At 40.3% G+C, this 26,816-nt stretch overlaps 1 protein-coding gene across 6 annotated transcripts; it reads left to right on the forward strand.

The window, feature by feature from the left end:
* Positions 1–5,878: 5,878 nt before the first annotated feature.
* Positions 5,879–25,631, forward strand: LOC103095618 (zinc finger protein 345-like). Of its 6 annotated transcripts, none has more exons than XM_056796471.1 (6): positions 5,879–5,988; positions 7,188–7,918; positions 8,676–8,800; positions 16,046–16,172; positions 17,208–17,303; positions 18,781–25,631. In XM_056796471.1, the coding sequence occupies exons 2-6, from the start codon at positions 7,579–7,581 to the stop codon at positions 21,039–21,041; spliced, it is 2,949 nt and encodes a 982-aa protein (XP_056652449.1). In that variant the 5' UTR covers positions 5,879–5,988; positions 7,188–7,578; the 3' UTR covers positions 21,042–25,631. The 6 variants fall into 6 exon arrangements, with proteins under 6 accessions (XP_056652449.1, XP_056652450.1, XP_056652451.1 ...); XM_056796472.1 differs by having other exon boundaries at positions 7,188–7,657; XM_056796475.1 differs by lacking the exon at positions 5,879–5,988 and having other exon boundaries at positions 7,905–7,918; positions 16,046–16,168.
* The last annotated feature ends 1,185 nt before the right edge of the window (positions 25,632–26,816 follow it).

Here is a 26,816-nt window from a genome sequence, read left to right on the forward strand (position 1 = left end):
GAACTCACCCATAAAACACAAGCGAATAGCAGAGTGGATTAGAATCCAAAACCCTACCATATGCTGTCTACAAGAAACACACATGAGGAAGGTAGATACACATAGGGTGAAAGTAAGAGGGTGGAGGCAAATCTATTGTGCTTCAACTAATAAAAAGAAGGCAGGAGTCACAATCATGATATCTGACAAAGCCAAAGTAAAAATAAATCTAGTTAAAAGAGATATGGACGTTAATTACATCCTGATAAAAGGCAGTATAGACAATGAGGAAATATCTGTCCTCAACATGTATGCACCAAATGGCATAGCATCCAAATTTCTAAAGGAGAAACTAGACGAACTCCAGGACGAAATAGATAGAAAAACTATACTAGTGGGAGACTGTAACCTTCCTCTATCTGAACTAGATAAATCAAACCAAAAAATAAATAAGAAAGAGGTAAGAGAAGTGAATGAAATGTTAGAAAAATTAGTTAGTAGACATGTGGAGAAAAATAAATAGGGACAAAAAGGAATATACCTTCTTTTCTGCAGCACATGGTACATTCACAAAAATTGACCATGTATTAGGGCATAAAAACATTGCAAATAAGTGCAAAAGAGCAGAAATAATAAATGCAACTTTCTCAGATCCCAATGCAATGAAAATAATAATTAGTAAGGGAACATGGAGAGGTAAATCAAAAATTAATTGAAAATTAAACAATACAATTCTCCAAAACCAGTTAGTTAAAGAACAAATCGTAGAAACAATTAATAACGTCATTGAAGAAAATGACAATGATGAGACATCCTTTCAAAACCTATGGGATGCAGCCAAAGCAGTACTCAGGGGGCAATTTATATCCTTGAGTTCATATATTAACAAATTAAGAAGGGCAGAGGTCAATGAATTGGGCGTGCAAATTAAAAAATTAGAAAGTGAACAAATTAAAAATCCTCAGATGAAGACTAAATTAGAGATCCTAAAACTCAAAGGAGAAATTAATTAAATTGAAAGTCAAAGAACTATTGATCTAATAAATAAGACTAGAAGCTGGTACTTTGAAAAAACAAATAAAATTGACAAAGGACTAGTCAGTCTAATTCAAAAAAGGAAAGAAATAAGCCAAATTGACAGTATCCAAGATGAAAAGGGAGACCTGACCTCTAATGAAGAGGAAATTAAGGCAATCATTAAAAACTACTATGCCCAATTATATGGCAACAAATATGGCAAACTAGGTGATATGGATGAATACTGTAAACCTTAAAATTTCTTAGACTTATAAATGTTGGAAATTTCACCATTGGGAAATTTCATACTTGAAAAATTTCCTATTGATAGTGGGAACTCTATTGGAATGTGAACCCCATTGGCATGGGAGGTTCCTCCTCCTCCCTTCTTAAGATTACTTTAGGACAGAAACCTTTTGCTGAACAGTGGAAAGGGCTTTGACCTATGCTTAAGCATAGAACAGGAATTTCTTTGAGTCATGATTGATTTTAGAATTGATACAATAGAGATACTTGGAATGACAGAACCAGGTCTTGGAAAATACAATTTCCACCCCACTCAGTCCTAACAGGATTTAGGAAGGGCTGCAGCAAAGGATCAAGATTTAATTATTGAGAATATGACCTTCAACAGACATGTGCAAAGCCACAGACCTCTGGGCGGTCCTGGGTTAAGCTAGAGCCACCATTGGCACAGGGAAGACATGGACAGTGATTGGTAGATGTGAGAACTGAGGGGAGGGAACTTGGATGGTTTCCTTAAAGATAGAGGGGTCTAAGGACTTGGGTGGTTGGTTGGAGAGGTGGTGCTTGGAGAGTCGGCTCTGAAGGAAGCTGGAGGTGGAGGCCCCTGAGACTGTTTCTCCATTTTGGTCACGTGAGTAATAGGAACTGATCTCCTTTCTTTGCCCCAGCTATCTAAGGGCTTGGGCCTTTTGGCCCAGCCTAAACAGAAGGGGTATTTAAGCCCTATTCCCTTCTCTCCCCTTTCTCTCTCCCTCTCTCTCTCTCGGCTCTTTTTGGACTTCTGTTTTGGAGCAGGTGGTCTCTTGCGTGATGTGAGGTTATTTTGTCTAGGCCTCTGGCCTAGGCACATGTTTCTTACTTGTATATTCTTTAATCTTTAACCTTTAATAAACCTCTAAAAAATATAATACTCCTTGCAGAGAGAAACTAATTTCTACCGGCCTCAGTCTCCCGATCTCCCCTAAATTTTAATCTTTACAAGACTTACAAAAATATGAATTGCCTAGACTAAAAGAGGAAGAAATAGAATACCTACACAACCCCATATCAGAAAAAGAAATTGAACAAGCCATCAAAGAACTCTCTAAGAAAAAATCCCCAGGTCCAGATGGATTAACAAATGAATTCTATCAAATATTCAAAGAATAACTAATCCCAATATTAAACAAACTATTTGACAGAATAAGTCAAGAAGTTCTACCAAATTCATTTTATGACACAAACATGGTACTGATCCCAAATCCAGGCAGGTCAAAAACAGAGAAAGAAATCTATAGACCAATCTCCCTAATGAATATAGATGCAAAAATCTTAAATAGGATAGATACTAGCAAAAAGACTCCAGCAAGTCATCACAAGAGTCACCCACTATGACCAGTCAGGATTCATACCAGGAATGCAAGGATGGTTCAAAATTAGGAAAACCATCCACATAATTGACCATATTAACAAGCAAACTGACAAAAATCACATGATTATCTTAATAGATGCAGAAAAAGCCTTTGATAAAATACAACACCCATTCCTATTGAAAACACTAGAAAGTATAGGAATAGAAGGGCCTTTCCTAAAAATAATAAACAGTATATATATCTAACACCATCAGCAAACATCATCTGCAATGGGGATAAACTAGAAGCCTTCCCAATAAGATCAGGAGTAAAACAAGGATGCCCATTATCACCTCTATTATTTAACATTATACTGGAAACACTAGCAGTATCAATTAGAGAAGAAAAAGAAATTGAAGGTATTACAACAGGCAATGAGGAGACAAAGCTATCACTCTTTGCAGATGATATGATGGTCTACTTAAGGAGTCCTAGAAAATCAACCAAAAAGCTAGTCGAAATAATCAACAACTTTAGCAAAGTTGCAGGATACAAAATAAACCCACATGAGTCATCAGCATTTCTATGTATCTCCAACCCATTTCAGCAGCAAGAATTAGAAAGAGAAATACCATTTAAAATCACCTTAGACAATATAAAAACTTAGGAATCTATTTGCCGAGACAAACACAGGAAGTATATGAACACAACTACAAAACACTCTCCACGCAGTTAAAACTAGATCTAAACAATTGGAAAAACATTGATTGCTCATGGGTGGGATGAGCTAACATAATAAAAATGAAAATCTTACCCAAATTAATTTACTTATTTAGTGACATACCCATGAAACTACCAAAAAACTTCTTTACTGAATTAGAAAAAAACCACAACTAAGTTCATTTGGAAGAACAAAAGATTAAGAATATCCAGGGAAATCATGAAAAAAATTGCAAAGGAAGGAGAACTTGCAGTCCCATATCTCAAACTATACTATAAAGCAGTGGTCATCAAAACAATTTTGTACTGGCTAAAAGACAGAAAAGAAGATCAGTGGAATAGACTTGGCATAAATGACCTCAGCAAGACAGTCTATGACAAACCCAAAGACCCCAGCTTTTGGGAAAAAATCCACTATTTGATAAAAACTGCTGGGAAAATTGGAAGACAGTGTGGGAGAGATTAGGTTTGGGTCAACACTTCACACCTTACACCAAGATCAACTCAGAATGGGTGAATGAATTGAACATAAAGAAGGAAACTATAAGTAAATTAGGAGAACACAGAATAGTATCCATGTCAGATCTTTGTGAAAGGAAAGACTTTAAAACCAAGCAAGACTTAGAAAGAGACACAAAGTGTAAAATAAATAATTTTGACTACATCAAATCAAAAAAGTTTTGAACAAACAAAATCAATGTAACTGAAATCAGAAGGGAAGCAACAAATTAGGAAACAATCTTCATAAAAACCTCTGACAACAGTCTAATTACACAAATTTACAAAGATCTAAATCAATTGTCCAAAAATCAAGCCATTCTCTAATTGATAAATTAGCAAGGGACATGAATAGGCAGTTTTCAGATAAAGAAATCAAAACTATTAATAAGCACATGAAAAAGTGTTCTAAATCTCTTATAATCAGAGAGATGCAAATCAAAACAACTCTGAGGAATCACCTCACACCTAGCAGATTGGCTAACATGATAGCAAAGGAAAGTAATGAATGCTGGAGGGGATGTGGCAAAGTTGGGACACTAATTCATTGCTGGTGGAGTTGTGAATTGATCCAACCATTCTGGAGGGCAATTTGGAACTATGCCCAAAGGGCGATAAAAGACTGTAGGTGGTACAATCGAAAGTAATGGACTTCTCCATTAGTGTCAATGCAATGTCCCTGAACAATCTGCAGGGAATCTGCGGTGGAGACATTGTCAGAGGCCTGTGTATGGTCCCACTGAAGAGCAGTTTTCAGGGTGGAAACTGAAGTAGTCCCCAGTTCCTATTCATCCTGAGGGGCTTGGGAAGAGGTCCTAAGTAATGAGTGAATAGAGGTAGGTAGGGGGCCAGACAACTGAAAAGTAAAAACCCTTTTCAGTGAGAGATAAATGGTAAAAGATAGGACAGTCTTAGGGAGATTGCCAAGTTAAGATGTGCCTGAAAGAAGCAAGATGAGGAATATCGAGACAGAAACATGGGACACAAAGCCTCAGTCCAGAGGAAGAAGAAGTTCACACGAGAGGACGTTGATCCACATAGGAAAGAAGTGAACACAGTTCCTAGGGATAGTCCGTGAGGAGCTAATGGAAAGCCTGGGAAAATTCCCCTCGGTATGAACACTTTTTTACAGTTTTGTTGTTTTCAGTGGGCAGGTCTGAAGACTGACCCTCTGGCCAAATTTGAACCTACTTATTATATGGTTTGTGACAACCTCAATAAGACTAAACAAGAGAGAATTCAAAGGTGATGAGGACGTAGCATAGGCTGCCTTATGGCAACCAGAGGTAGAAAAGGGCAGAAGGAAACAGAGCATTGGCTGTAACAGTTACTGCAGCAGAGAAGGGAAAGGACTCAAGGGAAGAGAGAGAGAAGACTTGGGAGCCACCAGAGTCTCTCCCTTCCCTGTATCTGATTCCCCCTGCTCCCTAAGCGCCAGTTGCTCTTCCTGGACCTCCTGTGAGAGCATCAGCACCCCAAATAGAACGAGGGCCAGTGCCAGGGCCTCCTGTGGCAGGGAAGCTGAGGGGTTACTAGAGGACCAGCTCAATTTCCCTTTTGGGGAACAAGCCACGCAGTATCCACTCAGAGAAGTGCCAGTAGAACAGGGGTCAGGATACAGTAGACCCACTCTCAGAGCCTCTGAGGCTCAGAAATCTAAGAGAGAGGAAAGACCTGCTGGAAGACCCAACTGGGCTGGCAGAACAACTTAACCAATTTCTGGGACCAAGTATGTGTACGCGGCAGTCTTGTACCACCTCTTTTCAAAGGAGGACAGAGATCAGGCTGCTACAAGGGTTTGGGACGCTGAGCATTCCATAGTCCCAGGTGAAGCAAGGGCTGGGCAGACATACCCCCTCCAAAGCCCTAACCGGGACGGTAACAAAACTGATCAGGCCCGGGCTGCGGCCGAAAGAGCCACAGAGCCTGCCAGTAGCAGTCCGGACCCCAGAGACATCCGGGAAGGAATCGCCCCCGTTATTCCTCCGCGGAACGGCGCCCAGGAGTTCTCACAGGTTCAGCTCCTCCCCCTCCAGGGCGCTAAACCCAGGGGAGAGCGCAGAACTGCATTTCCCAGAATGCCCTGTCGTGACGTTACGCACACCTCGGCCCCTGCTCCTATGGCAGCCCTGGGGCATGCTGGGCTTGTCGGGATCTCGGCAGAAGCTGGCTGGAGGGAGCGGAGGTCTGCAGCTGGGTGAGTGGGAGAATGAAGGCGCGGGGTGGATAGTTGTGCGTGGGCGCAGCGGGGAGTGTGCGTGCCAGCGCGGGTCTGTGAGTGAGTTTGTGTCTGTCCATCATTTGAAAAGGGACAAAGAGACCGAGGACACACGTGATACCCAGAGGAATCACGCATCGCTATTGGGGGTGGGGCGGGAGAAAAAGAAAATGATCTTCGTTCTAATCAATAATGTTTGAAAATGACCAAATAAAATAATGTTTAAAATAAAATTAAAAAGAAAAGGGACAAACACGGAAGTGTCCGTGTCAGGCCAGGCCTCTTGGTTAGGACCGGGAGTCGGGGGGCGGGGCTTAGTCTTCCCCAGAGGAGCGAATGCCGCCCCCACCAAACGCCACCCCACCCCCGCCCTGGAGTCAGGAGGCAGCTGGGGGATGGGCGAGGGGGCTGCTCCCGGTCCTTCCCCAAAAGGGCCATGCGGACAGGAGAATCAGCCAGGGGAGAATCAGTTAGTAAACTAAATTCATTTCCTGAGAGAAGGATTCAGAATATAATATAAGATATAACATATGATTATGTTAATCTGAATATTTAGAATATGTGTAACAAGTGGCAGATCTTTAGATCCTACTGGAAAAGAGGAAAATGTGGCTACAACTTGGGAGACTATCGCATAACAATTAAAAAAGAGCAAACCTATTTGGAGCTTAGAGTATGAAATTGTCCAAGAATGACCATGTGACCTGGTACATCAGAAAGGTTAGCTGACATTGACAGAATGATGAGTGTATCAACAAGAAGCATGTAGTGGAAAGTTAGTGCGTGAGGGAAAGACTGTCTAGTGCTGTGGACGGAACATGCTCAGTGACAAGGATTCAGTCCTAGTCTAGCTACAGGGAAGTTGGCCAGGGCACTCCTCTCTTCTGAGCTTATGGGCCCAGTGAAAAGTGTGATGATGATGCTGAACCTCCCTGTGTCACAAGTGGGGTGAAATTCCAGTGTGATTGTAGGTGCAGGTATCTCTGAATCCACCACACGTGGATGTGACCAAATGGTGTATCCAAAGACTGATTCTGCCTGATGAAGTTAGAAAAGTTTTCTTCCTTAACGGGAGGGAAAATAGAATGAAAATCCGTTTATTATCTGCCACAGAGAAAGGAACTTCCATTTCTCTGTGTGGGTCTTTCTGTGTATAAACCCTTATTTATCTTGTGCAGATGCAGACAGCACGTTTGAAGTGATGAGATGACCACCAGGCTGAGCCTCTGTGGAAGGGGATGAGTTCAGGAGGGATTTTTCCTTTGACTTCAATTTAAGAAAAATCTGTGACTGATAACAAGAGAGAAGAAAATCCAAACTGATTGTGCATTTCATGAAACTGGAAAGGGATTCAGACAACATTCAATTGTAAATCCCTGTAAGAACTTGACCTCATGGAGTAACTGTCCTCAGGATAGTGAATATAACAAATGCTTTCCTGAATTGGTAGAGCTTCCTCAGTCCCTTTGGAAATCTCCTGAAATGCAAAAGGATCAGGACAACCTAAGGGAAATGGCCTCCAGGTGAAGTTCAGACCTCATTAGAAATTTAAAAAGTTATCCTGAAGAAATGCATTCTATAGGTAATGAAGGAGGGAAGACCTTCCCACAGAACTCTAAGCTTGCTGGACATCAGAGAATCCACACTGGTGAGAAACCTTATGAATGTAATCTGTGTGGAAAGACTTTCACCAAGAGCTCTAGTCTTACTAAACATAAAGGAATCCACAATAAAAAGGGACCTCATGAATTTAAAGAGTGTGGAAAGGTTTTGAAAGAGAAAGACAATCTTGCTGAACATCAGAGAATCCATACTGAAGAGAAACATTTTGAATATAAACATTGTGGAAAGGCTTTCACAGATGTCTCTAATCTTATAGAACACAAGAAAATCTACACTGGAGAGCATGGTAAAGGAGAAAGGGGAAAAGGTGGTCGATAGATTGGGGAAGGGAGATACCATCAAGGATTGGACTGGTGTGTGTGGCCCAAGTGCAGTTCTAGTGCTGGGGTGGAGTTTGAGGGCAAGATTTAGGAAGGAGAGGTAGATAAGATCTGGAGGTTCTTCTACCCCTAGGTGTGATTGCGTCTTCTCTTCAACCTTAAATTGTCTTTTGCTTCTGGATGTTAATTCTGCATGTTCAGGTAGCCTCTAGGACTGAGATAGTACCTCTCCCTGCCCCCTTCCCTTTTCTTTGGGCCTCATCTTCCCCATATGACCTCTTGACCAGCGTCTGCCAGTTATGCCAGGAGCAGACCTGCCTTCTGGGCTTGCTCCCAGCCCATACTATATATCTAGGCTCTTCATCACTTTCCAAAAGTGAGTGTCATCCGCACCTTTACCCCTGGGTTACTTTTGCCCAACCTTTATATCCCAACCATAGTATGAGAAGGAGATCTGAGTCAGGGGTCATTGAAGTTCTGCCTGGTTTAATCCTATCTGGTATCCCAAGCCCCTTCTGCCTCTTGGGTCTTTGTAGGAGGATAGGGGAGGTGAATGAGGCCAAAGATGGAATTAGTGAGGATGGAACGTTTTCCTGTACTGTCCTATTTTATTTCTAAGCCTGTCCCTCTCTATTCCCCTCAGACTGGGTAGAGTCTCCCCTGAGGACAGGCGGAGGGCCTTTTGATCCCCTCTGAAACCTCATCTTCTATAATTTCTTATAGGTATGCAAAGAGAAAGTTTCTCCACCTTGAGTATCCTCCTCCCTGAAGAGCACCAAAGTCTAGCCCTAGGAGAGACCTTGGAACCAGAGAGAATGATGCCTGAGACCCAGAGACCCCCATGTCAGGTGAGTGCAGTCCATATCCAGACCTGACCAGCTTCACCCAAGGTGGAATCCAGGAGAATTAAGGAAGCTCTATCCTGTTAAACTTGAGGTATCCTTTGCAGTAATTTCATCAGAGCAGCAATTTTCCTCCTAAATCCCTTCTACCATTTCTTAGATGTAGTAAATAAGCATTGATCAAGTGACTGCTGTGTGCTAAGCACTGTGCTAACCTCGTGGGGATGCAAAAGAAGGACATAAAATTGCACTATGTTATGGGAAGAAACCATGTGAGCATCTGTGTCTAGAAAAGCCAAATGCAGTATAGATGGGAACCGTGTGAGAGGGAAGGACCTAACAGATTTATGGACCAGGAAAAGCTTGTTTTTAGAAGGTGAAATTTGACTTGAGATGGAAAGGAAGCCAGGAGACCCAGGGGAGGAGGGAAGACACTCCAGTATAAGAGACAGTCATTGGAAAGGGACAGAGTGAGGAAATGGAGAGTCCTGGTCATGGATCATCCAGGAGGCCAGTGTCCTTGAGTCAGAAAGGAAGTGGAAGGCAGGAAGGGTCAGAAACCTGGAAAGGGGGTCTGGGATGGCTAGGTGGTATCTGCTGTTTGCTACTAGCCCTCTCAGTATGTAAGTCATTCCTTTTGGGAGAATTGTCATTGTCCTTATGTCAAGGGTTACCATAGAACAAAGTAATTATTGCTTGTTTGGTTCTGATCTTGACACTCAGGAAGACTGAGGCAGCAGCACAAGAGCTGGACAAGTCCATGACAGTTTTTGTATCCACTCAAGAAAATGACCCACATGTAGGGTAGGTGAAAAACATTTGGGTCCCTCACATCTAGAGATCACATGTTATATATGTAATGATTTGTCTTGTGTTTGTTTTCATTTAGTCATTTCAGTTGTGTCTGACTCTCTGTGACCCCATTTGGGGATATATTGGTAAAGATCCTGGAGTTCTTCAGGAAATAGCTAAATCAAATCTTCTAAAGTACGGTCTGAGTCGGGTGGAGTAATTTTAAAATTCATACTTTAGAAAGTCTCTTTGTGCTACATCACTGTTTGTTATCAGTGTGAACTCTAAGATCAGCACTGTCTGCTCCCACATACACTGTGTTGCATGAATTTTCCAGGTCCTTGGTAGCTGCTGCCTAAATAAGCCAGTTCAGTTTCCAGATAGACAGGTACACTGTCATCTATTCTTCTATCCAAGACTGTGACACAATTAATCAGTGATGGCCATGTGTCTTAAAAGTGCAGAAATTGCATAGGGAAAGTCTCTCCTCTTGACCTCCATGCCCATTATCCTGATATAATTCAGGAGATCCTATGGAAAAGGAAAATTTTATAAATTCTTATTACAAAATGAAAGTGGAAAGTACAAGTTCTTTATTGTTCAGAAATTTTATAATAGAAATGAATACAGCTTAAAGTGAAATATAGATTACAAATAGAAGACAAATCATATGTTTAAAACATAAATATACTTACATGAGGATAGCAGTAGGTCTAAGCCTGAGCAAATACATAATCCAAACATAGTTTCTGGTGTGATAATAAAAGCAAAAATGTTACTTTAACATTCACCATACTGTGGAGGTAACATCGGATTCTTGAGTGGTTATGGCACTGGAAAAGTTCCACTGGGAATGCTGAATCTAGAAAGACTTGGTTTGGGAAAGATTATGGTCCTAGCAACAGTTTATGTCTGCCTAAGGACCAATCTATCTAACTCTGGTCCTGGTAATGTATGTTAAAGGAACCAGAGTGGGTAATTTGATGAAATTAAATGCTGATAGATACATGGAGAAATAGGCCTAATATTACATTGCTAGAGCAACTGTGAATTGTGTTTTAGAAAACAAGATGGAAATATACATTAAGTGCTGTAAAACCATTCATGCTCATTTACCTAGGAATCCAATTACTAGGATTCGACATTATTAAGAGGACAGGAAGCTGTGTGAAAAGCTGTATTAAAATATTAGTGGAAGCTTTGTTAGTAATTACAAAAGAATTGGAAATAAAACAAATGCAGTGATTGGGAGAAATGTTTGAATAGATTAGATTATTTTAATGTAATAGTTTATATTATGTTATTAGAAATGACAGATATTGAAAATATTAAGAAAATAAGGGAAATAGATGAAAAGATGAAAAGAGAATAATATAATTCATTATATGATAAAATTTCTTTTAAATCTACAAAATCAGTTTTGATGGATAGCTGATACTTGGTTGAAGATCCAACTCTCCTGCCTTTCTGAATATCATGTTCCATGCCTTACGGTTGTTCAGTGTGGAAATTTCAAGGTCTTGTGTGACACTGATTGGCATTTCTTTATACCTAATTGTCTTTTTCTGGCTTCTTGTAAGCTTTTTTCTTTTGCTTGAAAGCTTTCTAATTTGGCAATTACATTCTTGGGAGTTGTCTTTTGGGGGGTTTAGTTTAGAGGGTGTTCTGTGAACTCGTTCAATGCCTATATTTCCCCCTTGTTCTAGAATCTCTGGGCAGTTTTCTTGGATGATATCTTGTATTATGATATCAAGACTACTGTTTATTATTGGCTTCTCTGGTGGACCAATGATTCTCAGATTGTGTCTCCTTCCTCTTTTCCATGTCTGTCACCTTGTCAGTGAGATATTTTATGTTTTCTTCTAATTCCTGAATTTTTTGACTTTGCTTTATTAATTCTTGCTGTTTTGCAAGATCATTGGTTTCCAGTTGCTCAGTTCTGGACCTTAAGGCTTGATTTTCTTCTTTGATCTTTTGGCATTCAGCTGTAATTTTTTGGTTCTCTAATATAATTTTTTGGTTTTCTTTTTGAACCATTTCCCACTTCTCTTTCCAGAGGGCTTCCATCTTTCTGATAATAAGCTCCATTTCAGACTCTTCCCGGGTTTGTGGACAATTTTCATTTTTTTTTTTTGTTTTGCCTGTGTTTCACTTTTGTCCAGTATTTCCTATGTACCTTGGGTTTTTCCTCCATAGAAAGTTTCGAGGGTGACAGTCTTCTTTTTTGATTTCTTGCTGGGATTTTGAGGCTCCTGTGCACAGTTAGCCATTTTTTTCTGGATGTTTTCACTTCCCTCTTTAGTCAGAAATCAGAGTCTGCTGAGCAGGGTTTTTTTGGTGTAGGGAGTTAATGAGCCGGGTCTTGGTTTTCCTCAGTCCTTTGCAGCTTTTCTTGGTGCCTTCCTCCAGGGGGAGCTCAGTGTCTGCTCTCTCTCACCCGCCTGATTTTCTGGTTTAGTTACTTTTGGGGGTGGGTCCCCAGCAGACCTGGTTAATTCCCAAGGACCCTAAAAATGGTCCCTATTCGTTCCAGAGGGATTCCTGTCTCACTCCCTGACTCTGGTGGGCGCAATGGGCTCTGCGCACCTGAAATCTCTCTCTCATGTCTTGAGTTTTTCTGCCTAGCTGCCTTTGGGGGGGGGGGTCCCCCTGCTCTCTTGCTGTCCTAGTCAACTCACAAGGGCACAGAAGTACCCACTCCTTGCTTCAGAGGCACTCTTTGCTTGTTTGTCTCGGCGTGCGCTGGCCACGGCTCTGGCCCTATAGGTGGGGGTGGGGCAGGCTGGATCCTCTTGCGTTTGCCTTTGGGAAAAGTGGAAGACAGTGTGGGAGAGATTAGGTTTGGATCAACACCTCACACCCTACACCAAGATAAACTCAGAATGGGTGAATGACTTGAACATAAAGGAAACTATAAGTAAATTAGGTGAACACAGAATAGTATACATGTCAGATCTGTGGGAAGGGAAAGACTTTAAAACCAAGCAAGACATAGAAAGAGTCACAAAATGTAAAACAAACCATTTTGATTATATCAAATTAAAAAGATTTTGTACAAACTAAACCAATGTAACCAAAATGAGAAGGGAGGCAACAAATTGGGAAATAATTTTCTTAACAAAAACCTCTGAAAAAGGTATAATTACTCAAATTTATAGAGCTAAATCAATTGTCCAAAAAATCAAGCCATCCTCCAATTGATAAATTGGCAAGGGAAATGAATAGGCAGTTTTCAGCCAAAGAAATCAAAACTATTAATAAGCACATAAAAAAGTGTTCTACATCTCTTATAATCAGAGAGATGCAAATCAAAACAACTCTGAGGTATCACCTCACACCTAGCAGATTGGCCAACATGAGAGCAAAGGAAAGTAATGAATGCTGGAGGGGATGTGGCAAAGTAGGGACACTAATTCATTGCTGGTGGATTTGTGAATTAATCCAACCATTCTGGAGGGCAATTTGGAACTATGCCCAAAGGGCGATAAAAGACTGTCTGCCCTTTGATCCAGCCATAGCACTGCTGGGTTTGTACCCCAAAGAGATAATAAGGGAAAAGACTTGTACAAGAATATTCGTAGCTGTGCTCTTTGTGGTAGCAAAAAAACTGGAAAATGAGGAGGATGCCCTTCAATTGGGGAATGGCTGAATAAATTATGGTATATATTGGTGATGGAATACTATTGTGCTCAAAGGAATAATAAAATGGAGGAATTCCATGGAGACTGGAACAACCTCCAGGAAGTGATACCGAGTGAAAGGAGCAGAACCAGGAAAACATTGTACACTGTGGAACCATCAACCGTAATGCACTTCTCCATTAGTGTCAATGCAACGTCCCTGAACAATCTGCAGGCATCTAGGAGAATAAACATCATCCATAAACAGAGGACAATCTGTGGGAGTAAAAACACCGGGGAAAAGCAACTGCTGGACTACAGGGGTTAAGGGGACATGTCTGAGGAGAGACTCTAAATGAACACCCTAATGCAAATACCAACAACATGGAAATGGGTTCGAATCAAGGACATATGTGATAACCCAGTGGAATTATGCGTTGGCTATAGGAGGGGTGGCGAGAGGCGCGGAGGAAAAGAAAATTATTTTTGTTTCCAAGGAATAATGTTTGAAATGAAGAAATAAAATGTTTAAAAGTAAAAAAAAAAAGCTTCAAAATTAAGAGAAAAAAGTATCAAAGTAAAACAAATTCAATGGGAAGTCAGAAGCAGAGAATGTTTTTTTGTTAACACATACATAAAATGTATGTGTTTGAAACAAATTATAAACATTGTGAAATTTGCCATTTTGTACATACTTGCTTTTTCATTTATTTAAATTTTGTTGTTGGTGGTATATGATTGAAAAAATGGGGGGAAAGTGTGTACCATCTGTTTTCCATGGAGCAGTTTGATAACATAAATGAACTCTTCCAGGTAGCATAGTTTTACCAGATCTGGCCACTCTCTTGTCAGTTATCGAATCTGCCTCTAAACTCATTCTTTTGACCTTTGGTTCTGGAGGTTCTAGAGTCCCTAGGCTATGTTTAGATCATTTGTTTTTTGTAAATGAATTCTTGTTGAAAATTAATACTGAATTATGATGTTTTTGTGGAATAATTTCCTCTTTATCCCCCCACCCAAGTACCAAACCCCAATCTTTCAGTCTGTCCCCTCCCAAGGCCATGGAAATACGTTGAAACCTGCTTTGTTTTTTTAAGATAAAACAACTAAGAGCAGGGTTGGCAAGCCATAGTGAGTCTTGAACCATTTTGAGAGAATGCTAGGCCAGCCACAAGGCCGAATAAAGTTTGAACTGGTAGCTTTCTTGTATGGACAAAGCCCTGCTTCTCCTGTAATGAAATAATGAGGGAGCAGCAGTTGAAGTCTCTAAGTCCCCTCTTCATTGGCCATTTATGAATCAGTGATCTCTTGGAATGTACAGGGAAAGGACTGAGTGGTTGACCGAAGGAGATAGATAGATAGATAGATAGATAGATAGATAGATAGATAGATAGATAGATAGATAGATAGATAGATAGATAGATATGGGGAGTGAGAGAGAGAGAGAGAAGAGGTGGGGGTGAGGAGAGGGAGAGACCTATGCTAGAGGAGAGAAATGTCTTTTTTACAAACTCTTAGATTGTGGAGAGAGTAAACGGACCACATTAGAATGTCTTGATCAGTCAATTAATTAATTTAAAATGAAGGAATTCAGTCTCTGCAGAATTTCAATCATTACATTGTCAGTGTCTTTCTTATGAATAAGCTCATCCCTAACCTTATTTAATAAAACATATTTTTAATTTTAAAAAAATTTCTCCTTTTCTCATCATAATTACTTTTCTTTCAATGTATTTAAATATTAAAAATGAATGAATAGATGTCATTCACATGAAATTAATCACACGGAAAAGACATCAAATGTAAAATATTTTGGCTAAGACACATCAAACCCAGTGTTTCCTCAAATCCTCAATATGACACTGGATATCTCTTCTTCACTTGGATGGAGACAGTCTGATCCCATGTAGAAAACAGATTATGTGACTTTTTTCAGTAAAGGAAATATGGTGATTTGTAGCCTTCAGGAAAGTCTCTACCCAATCCCTCTGCTCCTAATGAGAATAACAGGCATGCTCAGAAAAGCTATGAATATTAAATTATGTTCCCTTAAGGTAGAGTGAACTTATTAAAGCACATGTGACATGACACAGGAGGGGTAAATATGACTAGAGGAGAACATATTATAGGTGTGTTGGGAAGTTGTACACCTCCACTACCAGTGGAGAAAGGAGGGAGGACTCTGTGGCCAGGTATGTGGAATAAAAGCTTGCTGTGCCAATCCAGGTATGTGCCTACTTGTTGGAGACCTGCTCTTGCAAGAACATCTTAATAAAATACCTTCCTTCTTCACTGTGGTTTTCCATTGAGTTCTTCATAAGACTATTGTTTCTTACAATCCAGATATAAGTATTTCAACTTTTTTGGAAATTAAGTAGGAAATTCCTTTTTCTTTATTCTTTCCTTATTAATGATTAGTAATGTTTTTTACCCAGAATACACCATACTTGCCACCTTCTCACAAACTCATTACAAAATGCTCTTACCAGATCAATTCTGACATTTGTGATGAGGAAGAATTTCAGATCATCTCTCTTTCTCCTCCATAGAATCTCATACTTTACATACCATCTCCCTGATTCCATACGGAGAAACATTTCAAAGTAAGACCCTTCTCCAGGTTTTACTATTCCAACATGATTCTCACTTCAGATACAAATGCTTTTCTCAGTATTCCATTAGGCTCTGAATGACTGCTCTCCAGTGCTAGCTCTGATGCTATTCAAGGTTAAAAGTTTGGGGTAAATCCTTTGTGTGCTTCAGTTTCCTCCTATGTGTTGATGAGGGTTGATGATTTCTGAAGTCTCAGCTCTAAATCTCATGACTTTTGCTGATTTAGGAGTCAGTAACGTTCCAGGATGTGACAGTGGACTTCACCCAGGAAGAGTGGTGCATGTTGGACCCTTCTCAGAAAAAGCTGTACAGGGAGGTCATGCTGGAGAATGTGCAGAATCTGCTCTCTGTGGGTAAAGACCATTTCCTCTGGTAACTCTGAATCTGCCATCAAAGGAATGTTTTCATTCCAGGCCTAATGTGTAGGATTTTGAGCCTTTTATCAGTTATTTAAAAAGGAAATGTGCTGATCTCTCCACAGGGTCCTTCTGCTGTCTGGTTTTCATGAAAAAGATTTTCGAATTATCTGATGGGAAACTGAGACATTGCTTTGTTGTTCTTGAAATTGTCTCTTTTCTATTTTAGGTAGCTTAAGGTTAAAACTCAAATGAGTATTATATTTTCACAGTCTTGAAGCTAATCTAAGTGAACTGGAATTTAGTCTGCAAACTCTCATATCCATGCGGCTTTTCCTTGCAGATGGACATTGACCCTCTACCTGTCAAGGCAGCCCCTCTATCTTTGGCATGAATCTAGCCTTTAGATAAATCCTGTTTAGAAATATAAAGTGAAAGCTCATGGTCCCTAATTCTCCCTAGGCTATCACAATTATCATGATTCTTCCCTCAGATTCCAGCCCACATGATAGAAAAGGAATGGAAAGGAATAAGCATCCCTATATATATCTGCTTTATGTCCTGAACTAAGTAAAAGAGTTTATAATTTTTACCATGTGGTCTCACAACATACCTGTGAGTTTGACATTATTATCATCATATCACAGTTGAAGGAACTGAGGCATACAGAGGTAAAATGACTTGCCTAAGGGCCAACCAGTTCCCCTGTATCTGAGGCTGATTAGAACTTGTCTTTCTGACTCTTAATATCAGACCTCTTCCCCCTACACTGCCAGCTGCCTCTAATTTCTAGGTAGTAGAAGCTGTGGAATGTGGCCATCCTTCTATAACAGGAAAATGAAGATGAAATTTTCTGATTCCAAATGGGTTTAATGATCTCTGCCCCTCTCCAAAGGTGAATACTATGAAAATCATCCTTGAGGCTACCTGGGAACCATCCCATGGTCCTTGCTTGCATGACCCCTTTCCCTAAATAGGACTAAATTATCTATTTCTCTCTGTTCTTAATTCTTCTTTATTCCTTATACCCAGGGCTGCCAGTTCCCAGAGAAAATTTGATATCCAGTTGTCAGCAAGGGGACTCACCGTGGTTGTTAGAACAAAAAGGCACAAGGATCTTCTGTGCAGGTGAGTGAGATAAAGCAGGTACATAAGGGCTACTATCCAAAGAGACCTCTATGTGTTACAGGGAAAGAAGTGCTAGACTAGGGGCAGTCAAATCTGACATGGAATGTGTTTGTAGACACATTTTAGCAGTGGGATTTGGGGCAAGTAATTAAATCTCTGAGCCTCAGTTTTCTCGTCTGTAATAAAGAAGAGAGGGTCAAACTCCATGGCCTGTCATTTCCTTTCCAGTGATAAAGATAATATCCTCTCTAAGAAGTCTTTGTTGGTAACACCAGAGCATGGAACTCTCCTGAAAGCATCTAGGAAGGCCTGAGGCTTTCTAGTATGAATTTTTTGCTAGGTTTATTCAAGCCAACAAGACTTTATGTAGCTCCTACTATGTGCCAGCACCTGTGGTAAGTCCCAGGAATACAAAGAAAGGCAAGGGAGAAGCCCTGCTCTCAAGGAGATCCCTATCTAATGAGGAAGACGACATGCAAATATTCATGTGCAAAGCCACTATATCCAGGATACATTGGAGCTAATCTAGACAGGGAAGGCCCTAGGGCTAAGGAGGAGTGGACAAGACTTAGTGTGGGATGAGGGATTTTATGAGAGTTGAGGGAAGCCAGATGGGCATTATTAGCCTGAGGGGTAGCCAGAAAAAACCCTGGGAGTCAGGGGGATAGTGTTTCCTGTATAAGAGACAAAAAGAGGCCTATATCACTGATCATTGCATGTGTGTAAAAGACTAAGGTAAGGGATGACTGGGAAGGTAGGAAAGGGGCAGAGAATGAAGGGCGTTAACAGCCAGACCCAGAGAGTCTTATATTTGATCCTAGTGATAGTGAGATAAGGGAGTTTCTTAAGGAAGGAGTAACTTGATCAGAAGTGTACTTTACGTTGATGAATGTGACACCTGTGTGCAAGATTGAGTGGACTGGAGAAAGACTTGAGGCAGTAAGACCAAGAAGCAGGTCCTTGGAACACATCAGGACTGATCCCAGAAAGTAGTACTATTCAGAGATATGACAGTGCTTCTAAAATAATGAGATTGGAATGTTGGGAAAATTTCCTGAAATTGACAAAATTATAAATATAATCAATAAGAGGCATTAGAAAGTGCAGTAGGGAAAAACTGTCTAGTACTATGGAAACAACAAGCTCAATAACAGGATTTGAACTGTAGTCGATCTGCAGGGAGGTTGGCTCTATTCTGAGCTCATGGCTCAAGCTGTAAATTATTATTACAGTGCTGGACCTCTCTGTGACACAGGAGTGTCATGAGATTTCAGTGTTATTATATGTGAAGATATTTTCAAAATGAACCATTCGCAGATATAACCAAATAATGTATTCAAAGACTGTTTCTGCCTCCTTCTGTTAGAAAAGTCTAATTTTAAATTAGGAAAATAGAATAAAATCAATTTACTTTCTGCCATCAGAGGAAAGAACTTGCTGTTTGTTTCGATGTTATATCATAATTTGTTTTCTACAGATGCAGAGACCAGTTTTGAAGTGAAGGAGATAACTACAAAGCCGAGCCTTGTTGTGAAAAGATCTGGTAAGCAAGGATTTATGAATGCGGATCCCTATGACTTAATTTTGAGAGAAAGCTATGAATCTAATATCAAAGTAAATAAAAATCCAAATAGTGACAGTGAATTTTATGGAATTGCAAAGAAATTCACACAATATTCAATGCTAAATCAAAATAAGAAAATGACCTCTGGAAATGAGTATCATCAGAATAATGAATACAACAAGTACTTCCCTGAAAAAGAACTCCTTCGATCCTATATGAAACCTCCAGAAATATTCATATATCAAGATTATCCAGAGGAAATGGCCTTCACTTGGAGTTCCAGCCTCATTAAACATCCAAAAAGTAATCCTGGAGAGAAGTTTTCTGTGAGTAGTAAAGATGGGAAGGCCTTCTGTCAGAATTCTGAATGTGCACAAGATCAGATGATCCACACTGAAGAGAAACTTTGTGAATGTAAAGAATGTGAAAAGGCTTTTAAGCGAAGGGATCATCTTATTGAAAATCAAAGAATCCACAGTGGACAGAAACCTTATGAATGTAAACAGTGTGGAAAGATTTTCACACAGAAGGGCTATCTTGTTAAACATCATAGAATCCACACTGGAGAGAAACCTTATGAATGTAAGCATTGTGGAAAGGCTTTCACACAGAGGGGAAATCTTGCTGAACATCAAAGAATCCACACTGGAGAGAAACCTTATGAATGTAAGCATTGTGGAAAGGCTTTCACACAGAGGGGCAATCTTGCTGAACATCAAAGAATCCACATTGGAGAGAAACCCTATGATTGTAAAGAATGTGGGAAGTCTTTCACATTGAATTCACAACTTGCTAAACATCAGAGAATTCACACTGGAACAAAACCATATGAATGTAAACAGTGCGGTAAAGCTTTCACATGGAGAAACGGTCTTGTTGTACATCAGAGAATCCACACGGGAGAGAAACCGTATGCATGTAAACAGTGTGGAAAAGCTTTCACAGCTAGCTACAGTCTTTCTATACATCAGAGAATCCACACTGGAGAGAAACCTTATGAATGTAAACAGTGTGGAAAGACCTTTACACAGAGCTCTGGTCTTACTGAACATTATAGAATTCACACTGGAGAGAAACCTTACGGATGTAAACAGTGTGGAAAGTCTTTCACAACTAGCTATGGTCTTGGTGCACATCGGAGAATCCACACTGGAGAGAAACCTTATGAATGTAAGCAATGTGGAAAGGCTTTCACACAGAGAGGCAATCTTGCTGAACATCAAAGAATCCACACTGGAGAGAAACCCTATGATTGTAAGGAATGTGGGAAGTCTTTCACATTGAACTCACAACTTGCTAAACATCAGAGAATTCACACTGGAACAAAACCATATGAATGTAAACAGTGCGGTAAAGCTTTCACATGGAGAAACAGTCTTGCTGTACATCAGAGAATCCACACGGGAGAGAAACCTTATGCATGTAAACAGTGTGGAAAAGCTTTCACAGCTAGCTACAGTCTTTCTATTCATCAGAGAATCCACACTGGAGAGAAACCTTATGAATGTAAACAGTGTGGAAAGACCTTCACACAGAGCTCTGGTCTTACTGAACATCATAGAATGCACACTGGAGAGAAACCTTACGAATGTAAACAGTGTGGAAAGTCTTTTACGACTAGCTATAGTCTTGCTACACATCAGAGAATCCACACTGGAGAGAAACCTTATAACTGTAAAGAATGTGGAAAGTTGTTCACATTTAGCTCACAACTTGCAACACATCAGAGAATTCACACTGGAATGAAACCATATGAATGTAAACAATGTAGAAAATCATTCACATTTAGCTCGCAACTTGCTACACATCAGAGAATCCACACTGGAGAGAAACCTTATGAATGTAAACAGTGTGGAAAGGCTTTTACAACTAGGTACAGTCTTGCTGTACATCAGAGAATCCATGCTGGAGAGAAACCTTATGACTGTAAAGAATGTGGAAAGTCTTTCACATTTAGCTCACACCTTGCTACACATCAGAGAATTCACACTGGAACAAAACCATATGAATGTAAACAATGTGGAAAGTCTTTTACACGGAAAGATGGTCTTGTTGTACATCAGAGAATCCACACTGGAGAGAAACCTTATGAATGTAAACAATGTGGAAAGGCTTTTAAAACAAGCGGCCATCTTGCCAAACACCAGAGAATGCATACTGGAGAAAAACTATGACTGTAGTCAGTTTGGAAATGCTTTCACATATATGTCCATACCTGCTAAATGGCAGAAAAATCCACACTGTGAAAAAACTTTACAATGGTCATGTATGAACCTGAGCTTTTAGTTGCTATTCATAGCTTATTTAAGAATAATCTATTTAGATTTCCAAAAAGTCAAAATCTCTAAGCCAGATAATTAGTTTTACTGGGAGAGGGCCTAATCCTCCAATAAAGCTGGACTCCTGATTAATATTGGAAGACCCCAAGCAATGTGATAGACCTACTTTTATAACCTCAAGAAACAGTCAAGTTTTCCTTAAAAGTTCAAAGAAAAGTGTAAGACTAGTCATACCCTTCAAAGGATGAGGACACCCAGCAACACTGTTCATTAGCTAGTTCAACTAGGAAGCAACCCTTATTTGTCCATAGTTAGATCAGCTAAGTAGAGCTTTTGACCATGATCTAAGAGTCATTTGATGATTATTGGGGGACAAGGATGTTCTCGGCCTACTCCGGATAAGGATGGGTGGTAATGGATAGCCCCATGTCTGTTTATGAAACTAAAGTCAAAGCAAATGATGACTCATACCTGAGCACAAGTTAGGTTCATGATACATCAACTCAAAAGGGTGGGGCTAACTAAGGCCTAAGTTAAAACCGTTTAAAAGCTTTACTAAAATATAGGTGAAAAACCCTTCTAAAATCACGACAATACTAATTATCGTTGAACTATAATTATGATTATCTGAAAGCTATTACTAACATTAAAATCTAATCATGTATAAGAGGGTAGGGGTATTTTCTCACTCACAGAAGAGAATTCACATGGGAGAGAAATCTTAGGAGTATAAGTAATGTAGTAAAGACTTCAGGAAATAACCACTTCATTCCCATTCCCTAGAATTCCTATTAATTTGAAATATTAGCACTCATGAATGAGGAAAGACATTCAAAAGGCATTCAGAGCTTGCTAAATATGAGAAAATGTCTTCTGATTTGGCATATATGGATTCCCTGTGGGAAGACTTTCATCCAGAGATAATCTCTTACATGGTGCAGAGAAGTCTAATGAATGTGCTCAAGGGGAATGTGTTTTTCTCTGGGAGAGGGTGATGATTATTAATTAGAGAAATACAAATTAAAACAGCTCTGGGGTAGCACCTCACTCCTATCATGTTGGCTATTATGACAGAAAAGGGAAATGAGAAAATATGTGGGAAATGTGGGAAAATTGAGACACTAATGAACTGTTGAGGTAATTCTGATCTGATTCAACCATTTAATTTAATTTATTTGTTTATTTTTCGTGATATTAGCCACTTGATTTCCCTCCATCCCCTCAACTCGCCCTTCCCACAGCCAACATGCAGTTTCATTGGGTATTACTTGTGTCCTTGATCAGAACCTATTTCCATGTTGTTGTTTGCACTAGGATGTTCATTGATTCCACATTTTAGAGAGAGCAATTTGGAAGTATTCTTAAAAGGCTATAAAAGTCTCCATACCCTTGAACCCACAATACCATTACTATGTTTATATCCCAAAGCAATAAAAAACAAAAAGGAAAAAGGACCTATTTGAAGAAAAACAGAAGCAGCAGCTTTTTGTGGTGGCAAAGAAATGGAAAATGAAGAGAAACCCATCAATTGGAAAATGGCTGAATAAATTGTGTTATATGATTGTACTGGAATACTATTGTGATATGATTCATGAGAAGCCAGAGGAGATCAGAGAAACCAGGAAAGACTTCCATGAACTGATGCAGAGTGATGTAAGCTATAATACTTAAAATAGTGGAAGACATAAACTGTAATAGATATAAGAGTGGTTGTTAAAATTGTGACCGCAGAAAATATGTTTTCAAGACAGTGTCTTGTTTTAAATCAAACATAAGGTGGTCGCCAGGGAAATATTCCCAATTATGAAATATACCCAAGTCAGCTGGGTTTTATAGAGATTTTAATTAATACAAATGTGGAATTAAAGAAAAGGAGAGAAAGAGAGAAAAGGGGAATAATGAGAAAAGGATAGGTCTGCTAAGGGCAGCCCTGGCCAACCCAGGCCTAAGCCGCCAGAGAAAAGATCAGTCAGTCCTTATTCACTCACCACAAGATTTGTCCAACCAAGGATTCTAGTGACACCAGGCCAGCTTCATCTCAGCTGACTCCACCAGCTAAATCCTGAATGTGAATGTGAATGAGAATCTCCTCCTCAGCTCCCTTTCTGAACCATGTGATCAATCATATGTTTTCCTTCTGTGTTTCTACTCCCACAGTTCGTTCTCTGGATATGGATAGCATTCTTTCTCCTAAGATCCTCTGGATTGTCCTAGATCATTGCATTGCTACATAGAAAAGTCTATTACATTTGATTGTGCTACAATGTATCAGTCTCTGTTTACAATGTTCTCCTGGTCCTCATTTCGCTCTGTATCAGTTCATAGAGGTCGTTCCAGTTCACATAGAATCCCTCCAGTTCATTATTCCTCTCAGCACAGTTTAGTATTTCATCACCATCAGTTACCACAATTTGTTCAGCCATTCTCCAATCAAGGGACACCCCTTCATTTTTCAATTTTTTGCCACTTTAAAGAGAGTGGTTATATTTTTACACAGACATATTTCTTTATTATCTCTTTGGGGAACAGACCCAGCAATGGTATGGCTGAGTCAAAGAGCAGGCAGTCTTTTAAAGCCCTTTGCACATAATTCTGAATTGCCTTCCAGAATGATTGGATCAGTTCACAACTCCACCAGCAATGTCTTAATGTCCCAATTTTGCCACATGCCCTCCAACATTTATTATTTTTCTTTGTTGTCATATTGACCAATCTGCTGGGTGTGAGGAAAAGAGACCATACCAAAGGTGGGCTGGGAGGTAAGAGGGGCCTGGATTAAGAAGAGTAGCCTCCTCACAGGCAGAATGGGAAGACAAGAGGGTGTTTTTCTTGCTAGATGTAACTAGATTTAGAAGGAAGAGCTGAAGGAGTCAAGCCAGAATAGTCTGAATCTAAAGATGTAATAACCTCTTGGCTCAAGGACAATGATGGCATCGTGTTAGGGGTTTTCATCAACCAAACTACTTTCAGGGGTGGTGGATTTGGTTGACTTGTGTGAATAAGGGGATGACCAAGAGCAAAGAGAAATCTGAAGTTTGAAGAGATGCTTCAGATGAAGAGCAAATGGAATCTTTACAAGACCTGTGGGGAAAGGGAGAGAGTTCCATCCAAGTTCAAAAGCAGTTGGAGCCAAAGAGAAAAAATCTTTTTGTCTGGGACTCTTGATCTGGGTGGAAGAAGTACCAATCTCAGAATCCTTTTGCTTGAATTGAATGAAGATCACAGTTATCTACTGAAGCTAATTTTGGGATAAAGACTCTTTCCCTTAGGGGAACTCAGAGCTTAGCCCTGAAGAATTTTCCTTGATCAAATCCTCAAGAGTTCTATTAGGAAAGAAGTATTAGGAACTTTCCTCTTTTTTCAACAACCCTACACTCCAATAAATTAGAGCTATGCCAGAGATTGATTCAGAGTTTATGTAGTAGGAGGGGAATTTTAATCTATCAATTCAGAAGGAGGCTGTGGGAGAACAGTCTTAGTCTAGACTGTCTGACTCCATTGATAACAAACCGAGCTCAGTGAAAGAAAGAGGAAGTGCCACATAGAATTCAATCCCCCAACAGCTGTTCCGTGATTCCTTCCCTTTTCTAAGACCCCCTCTCTATTAAACTTGTGAAGATGATATACCTATAATAGCCAATAGGTATACCCTTTAGAATTCTTATAGCCAATTGCCACTTTTAGTTATTTCACATGAACCAGATCTTGGCCAGCTAAAGGATTTTACTACTCATGCTTTACACAATCTCCTTGCTTCCTTCTTTGACATACCATGTTCTTTTGGGAAATTAGGATCATCCCATGAATTTAATAGTTTGTTCAGGGGTGAACATGGAGGAATCTTTCCTGATTTCTTTTGATTTGTTGCAGTATTTCGCACAATGTCTAGTCCTTTGACCCTGAGTTTAGAAAAAAAGTCTAGTCTAGTCTTTCTGTCTAAATCTATTTAGGAAAATCCCTGGGCCTTTTTGCCCTATCTGAGTGAGGCTTCTGCTCTAGCTGCTACTGCTGAAGAGTTTAGTTGCTGTGGTACAAGTCTGTTACTGTAAGGGGCTGTTTTGGCTATTTCTGAATGGGCAATTCAAACAGTGAAAGGATCCCAAAACATTGGGAAAAAAACTTGAGACACAACTTCCTTCCATTTTATTGTATAAAACAACCAAGCTAGAGTAGGAGCAAATAAGAACCCAATTCAAGCAGTAGTAATTGTTGCCAGGCAATAGTGCCAATAATAAATATATATCAATTATTATTGTTGTGTGATGATGTTTGAAATAATGAAGCCCTGAATTAGCATACTTCATTAATATTGTGTAGAATTAGTTTGGCTTAATTGGGTTATCTTTGGTTTTATTATTTGTTTTTATTCCATTTAATTCAATAGTATTTTTAATTATTAATAATTCTTTAATTTAATTCACTTGATTTAATCAGGTTAATGTATTCAATTATATTTGATTCTATTAAAACCTTTAATTGCCTATAGTTTTGCTTCTTGACTGCAGGTGGCACTACACTTGTGTGTACTGACCACTGGGAGCCTTTAGCCACAGCTAAAGAGCCTCAACCCCCTGCTAGCTGGTCAGGGTCCAGCGGGGGGCACAGGAGGGGCTTGGGCCGGGGTCTTGGCATGCCTTGTGTTGTGGATGAGAGAAAATGGGAAAAAGCCTTGAGCGGAGCTGGGGCAGCAAGACCTGAAGAACTAACTGTCCATCAGGGAAAGCATTCTAAATGGATGGCGACCAGGAAGGCCGGTGAAGTGGGAACAGATAAGCTGGGGAACTTGGTCTCTTGCCCTTGAGACAGAAAGGAGGAAGGACAGGAAATTCCTGCTCTCTGGTTTCTCCCTACAATATTCAAGTGACCAAATGGACTTGGCAGCGGCCAGCGCAGGGCAGGGATTAGGAGCTCCTGCTGGTATTCTGCTGCTTGAGAAGCTCCGGAGGGAGCTGCCCGGTGAGAGATTCTACTGAAATAATAGTTTATTGGAAGAGAAGGGAATCGGGAGGATCTCTCTGAATAAACCTCCCACCAAATCTTGTTGGTAATTGTAGAGATGGTGTCTACACTATCCGTCATCTGCCTACCTAAAGGTCCCAGTTCCTACAGTAAACTGCACTTCTCTGACCCCGATTTCCCCCTTAGATGGTGATAGAGTAGCAGGGCAGGAAGGTAAGCAGGAACAGGGCTCAGAGGGATGGTCTCACTGACAGCTGGCTTTGGGCGTCTCAAGCAGCTCTGTAGAGCCGTCTCAGCATCAGCAGGACCCACAGGAACAGGCAGATGGCAGATGGGTCAGAAAAGCCTCAGGAGAGAGAACAGCTCCCTCACCAGGTGCACCCCAGGAGACTAGATAGAAACTGGTGCTGCCGCTGCCTGCTTCACTGCCCGAGAAGAAGCCACAGCCGGCCACTTCTGCAGAGGTCTGGACCCTTCCTGCTTGGGCCTTGCATCCTGGCTCCTGCCCCTCATTTCCCCATAACTCCGAACAAAAGGCTGAAGTTCCAGTGGGAAGTGGGAGAGCTGCTCATGGCAGGGATCCTGCAGGCCAGGCTGGGGCAGGCCTGAAGCTCGCAGCAGCCAGGCAATGGCTGGCTTTCAGCACTCAGCCAGAGCTGGGTTGTGAGCAGGCTGGACAGACAGGTACTGGTTGTGCCTAGAAGCAGGGAA

The sequence above is a fragment of the Monodelphis domestica genome, chromosome 4 (assembly GCF_027887165.1).
Source record: "Monodelphis domestica isolate mMonDom1 chromosome 4, mMonDom1.pri, whole genome shotgun sequence".
Taxonomy (NCBI): domain Eukaryota; kingdom Metazoa; phylum Chordata; class Mammalia; order Didelphimorphia; family Didelphidae; genus Monodelphis; species Monodelphis domestica.

What these genes read in the sequence shown, in the direction of transcription:
- LOC103095618 (XM_056796471.1), top strand. Translation starts at nt 7,579, where the DNA reads ATGCATTCTATAGGTAATGAAGGAGGGAAGACCTTCCCACAGAACTCT. An exon ending in AATCTACACTGGAGAGCATG is followed by an intron (nt 7,919 to 8,675) that starts GTAAAGGAGAAA and finishes AATTTCTTATAG; the next exon opens with GTATGCAAAGAGAAAGTTTC. An exon ending in CACAAGGATCTTCTGTGCAG is followed by an intron (nt 17,304 to 18,780) that starts GTGAGTGAGATA and finishes TGTTTTCTACAG; the next exon opens with ATGCAGAGACCAGTTTTGAA.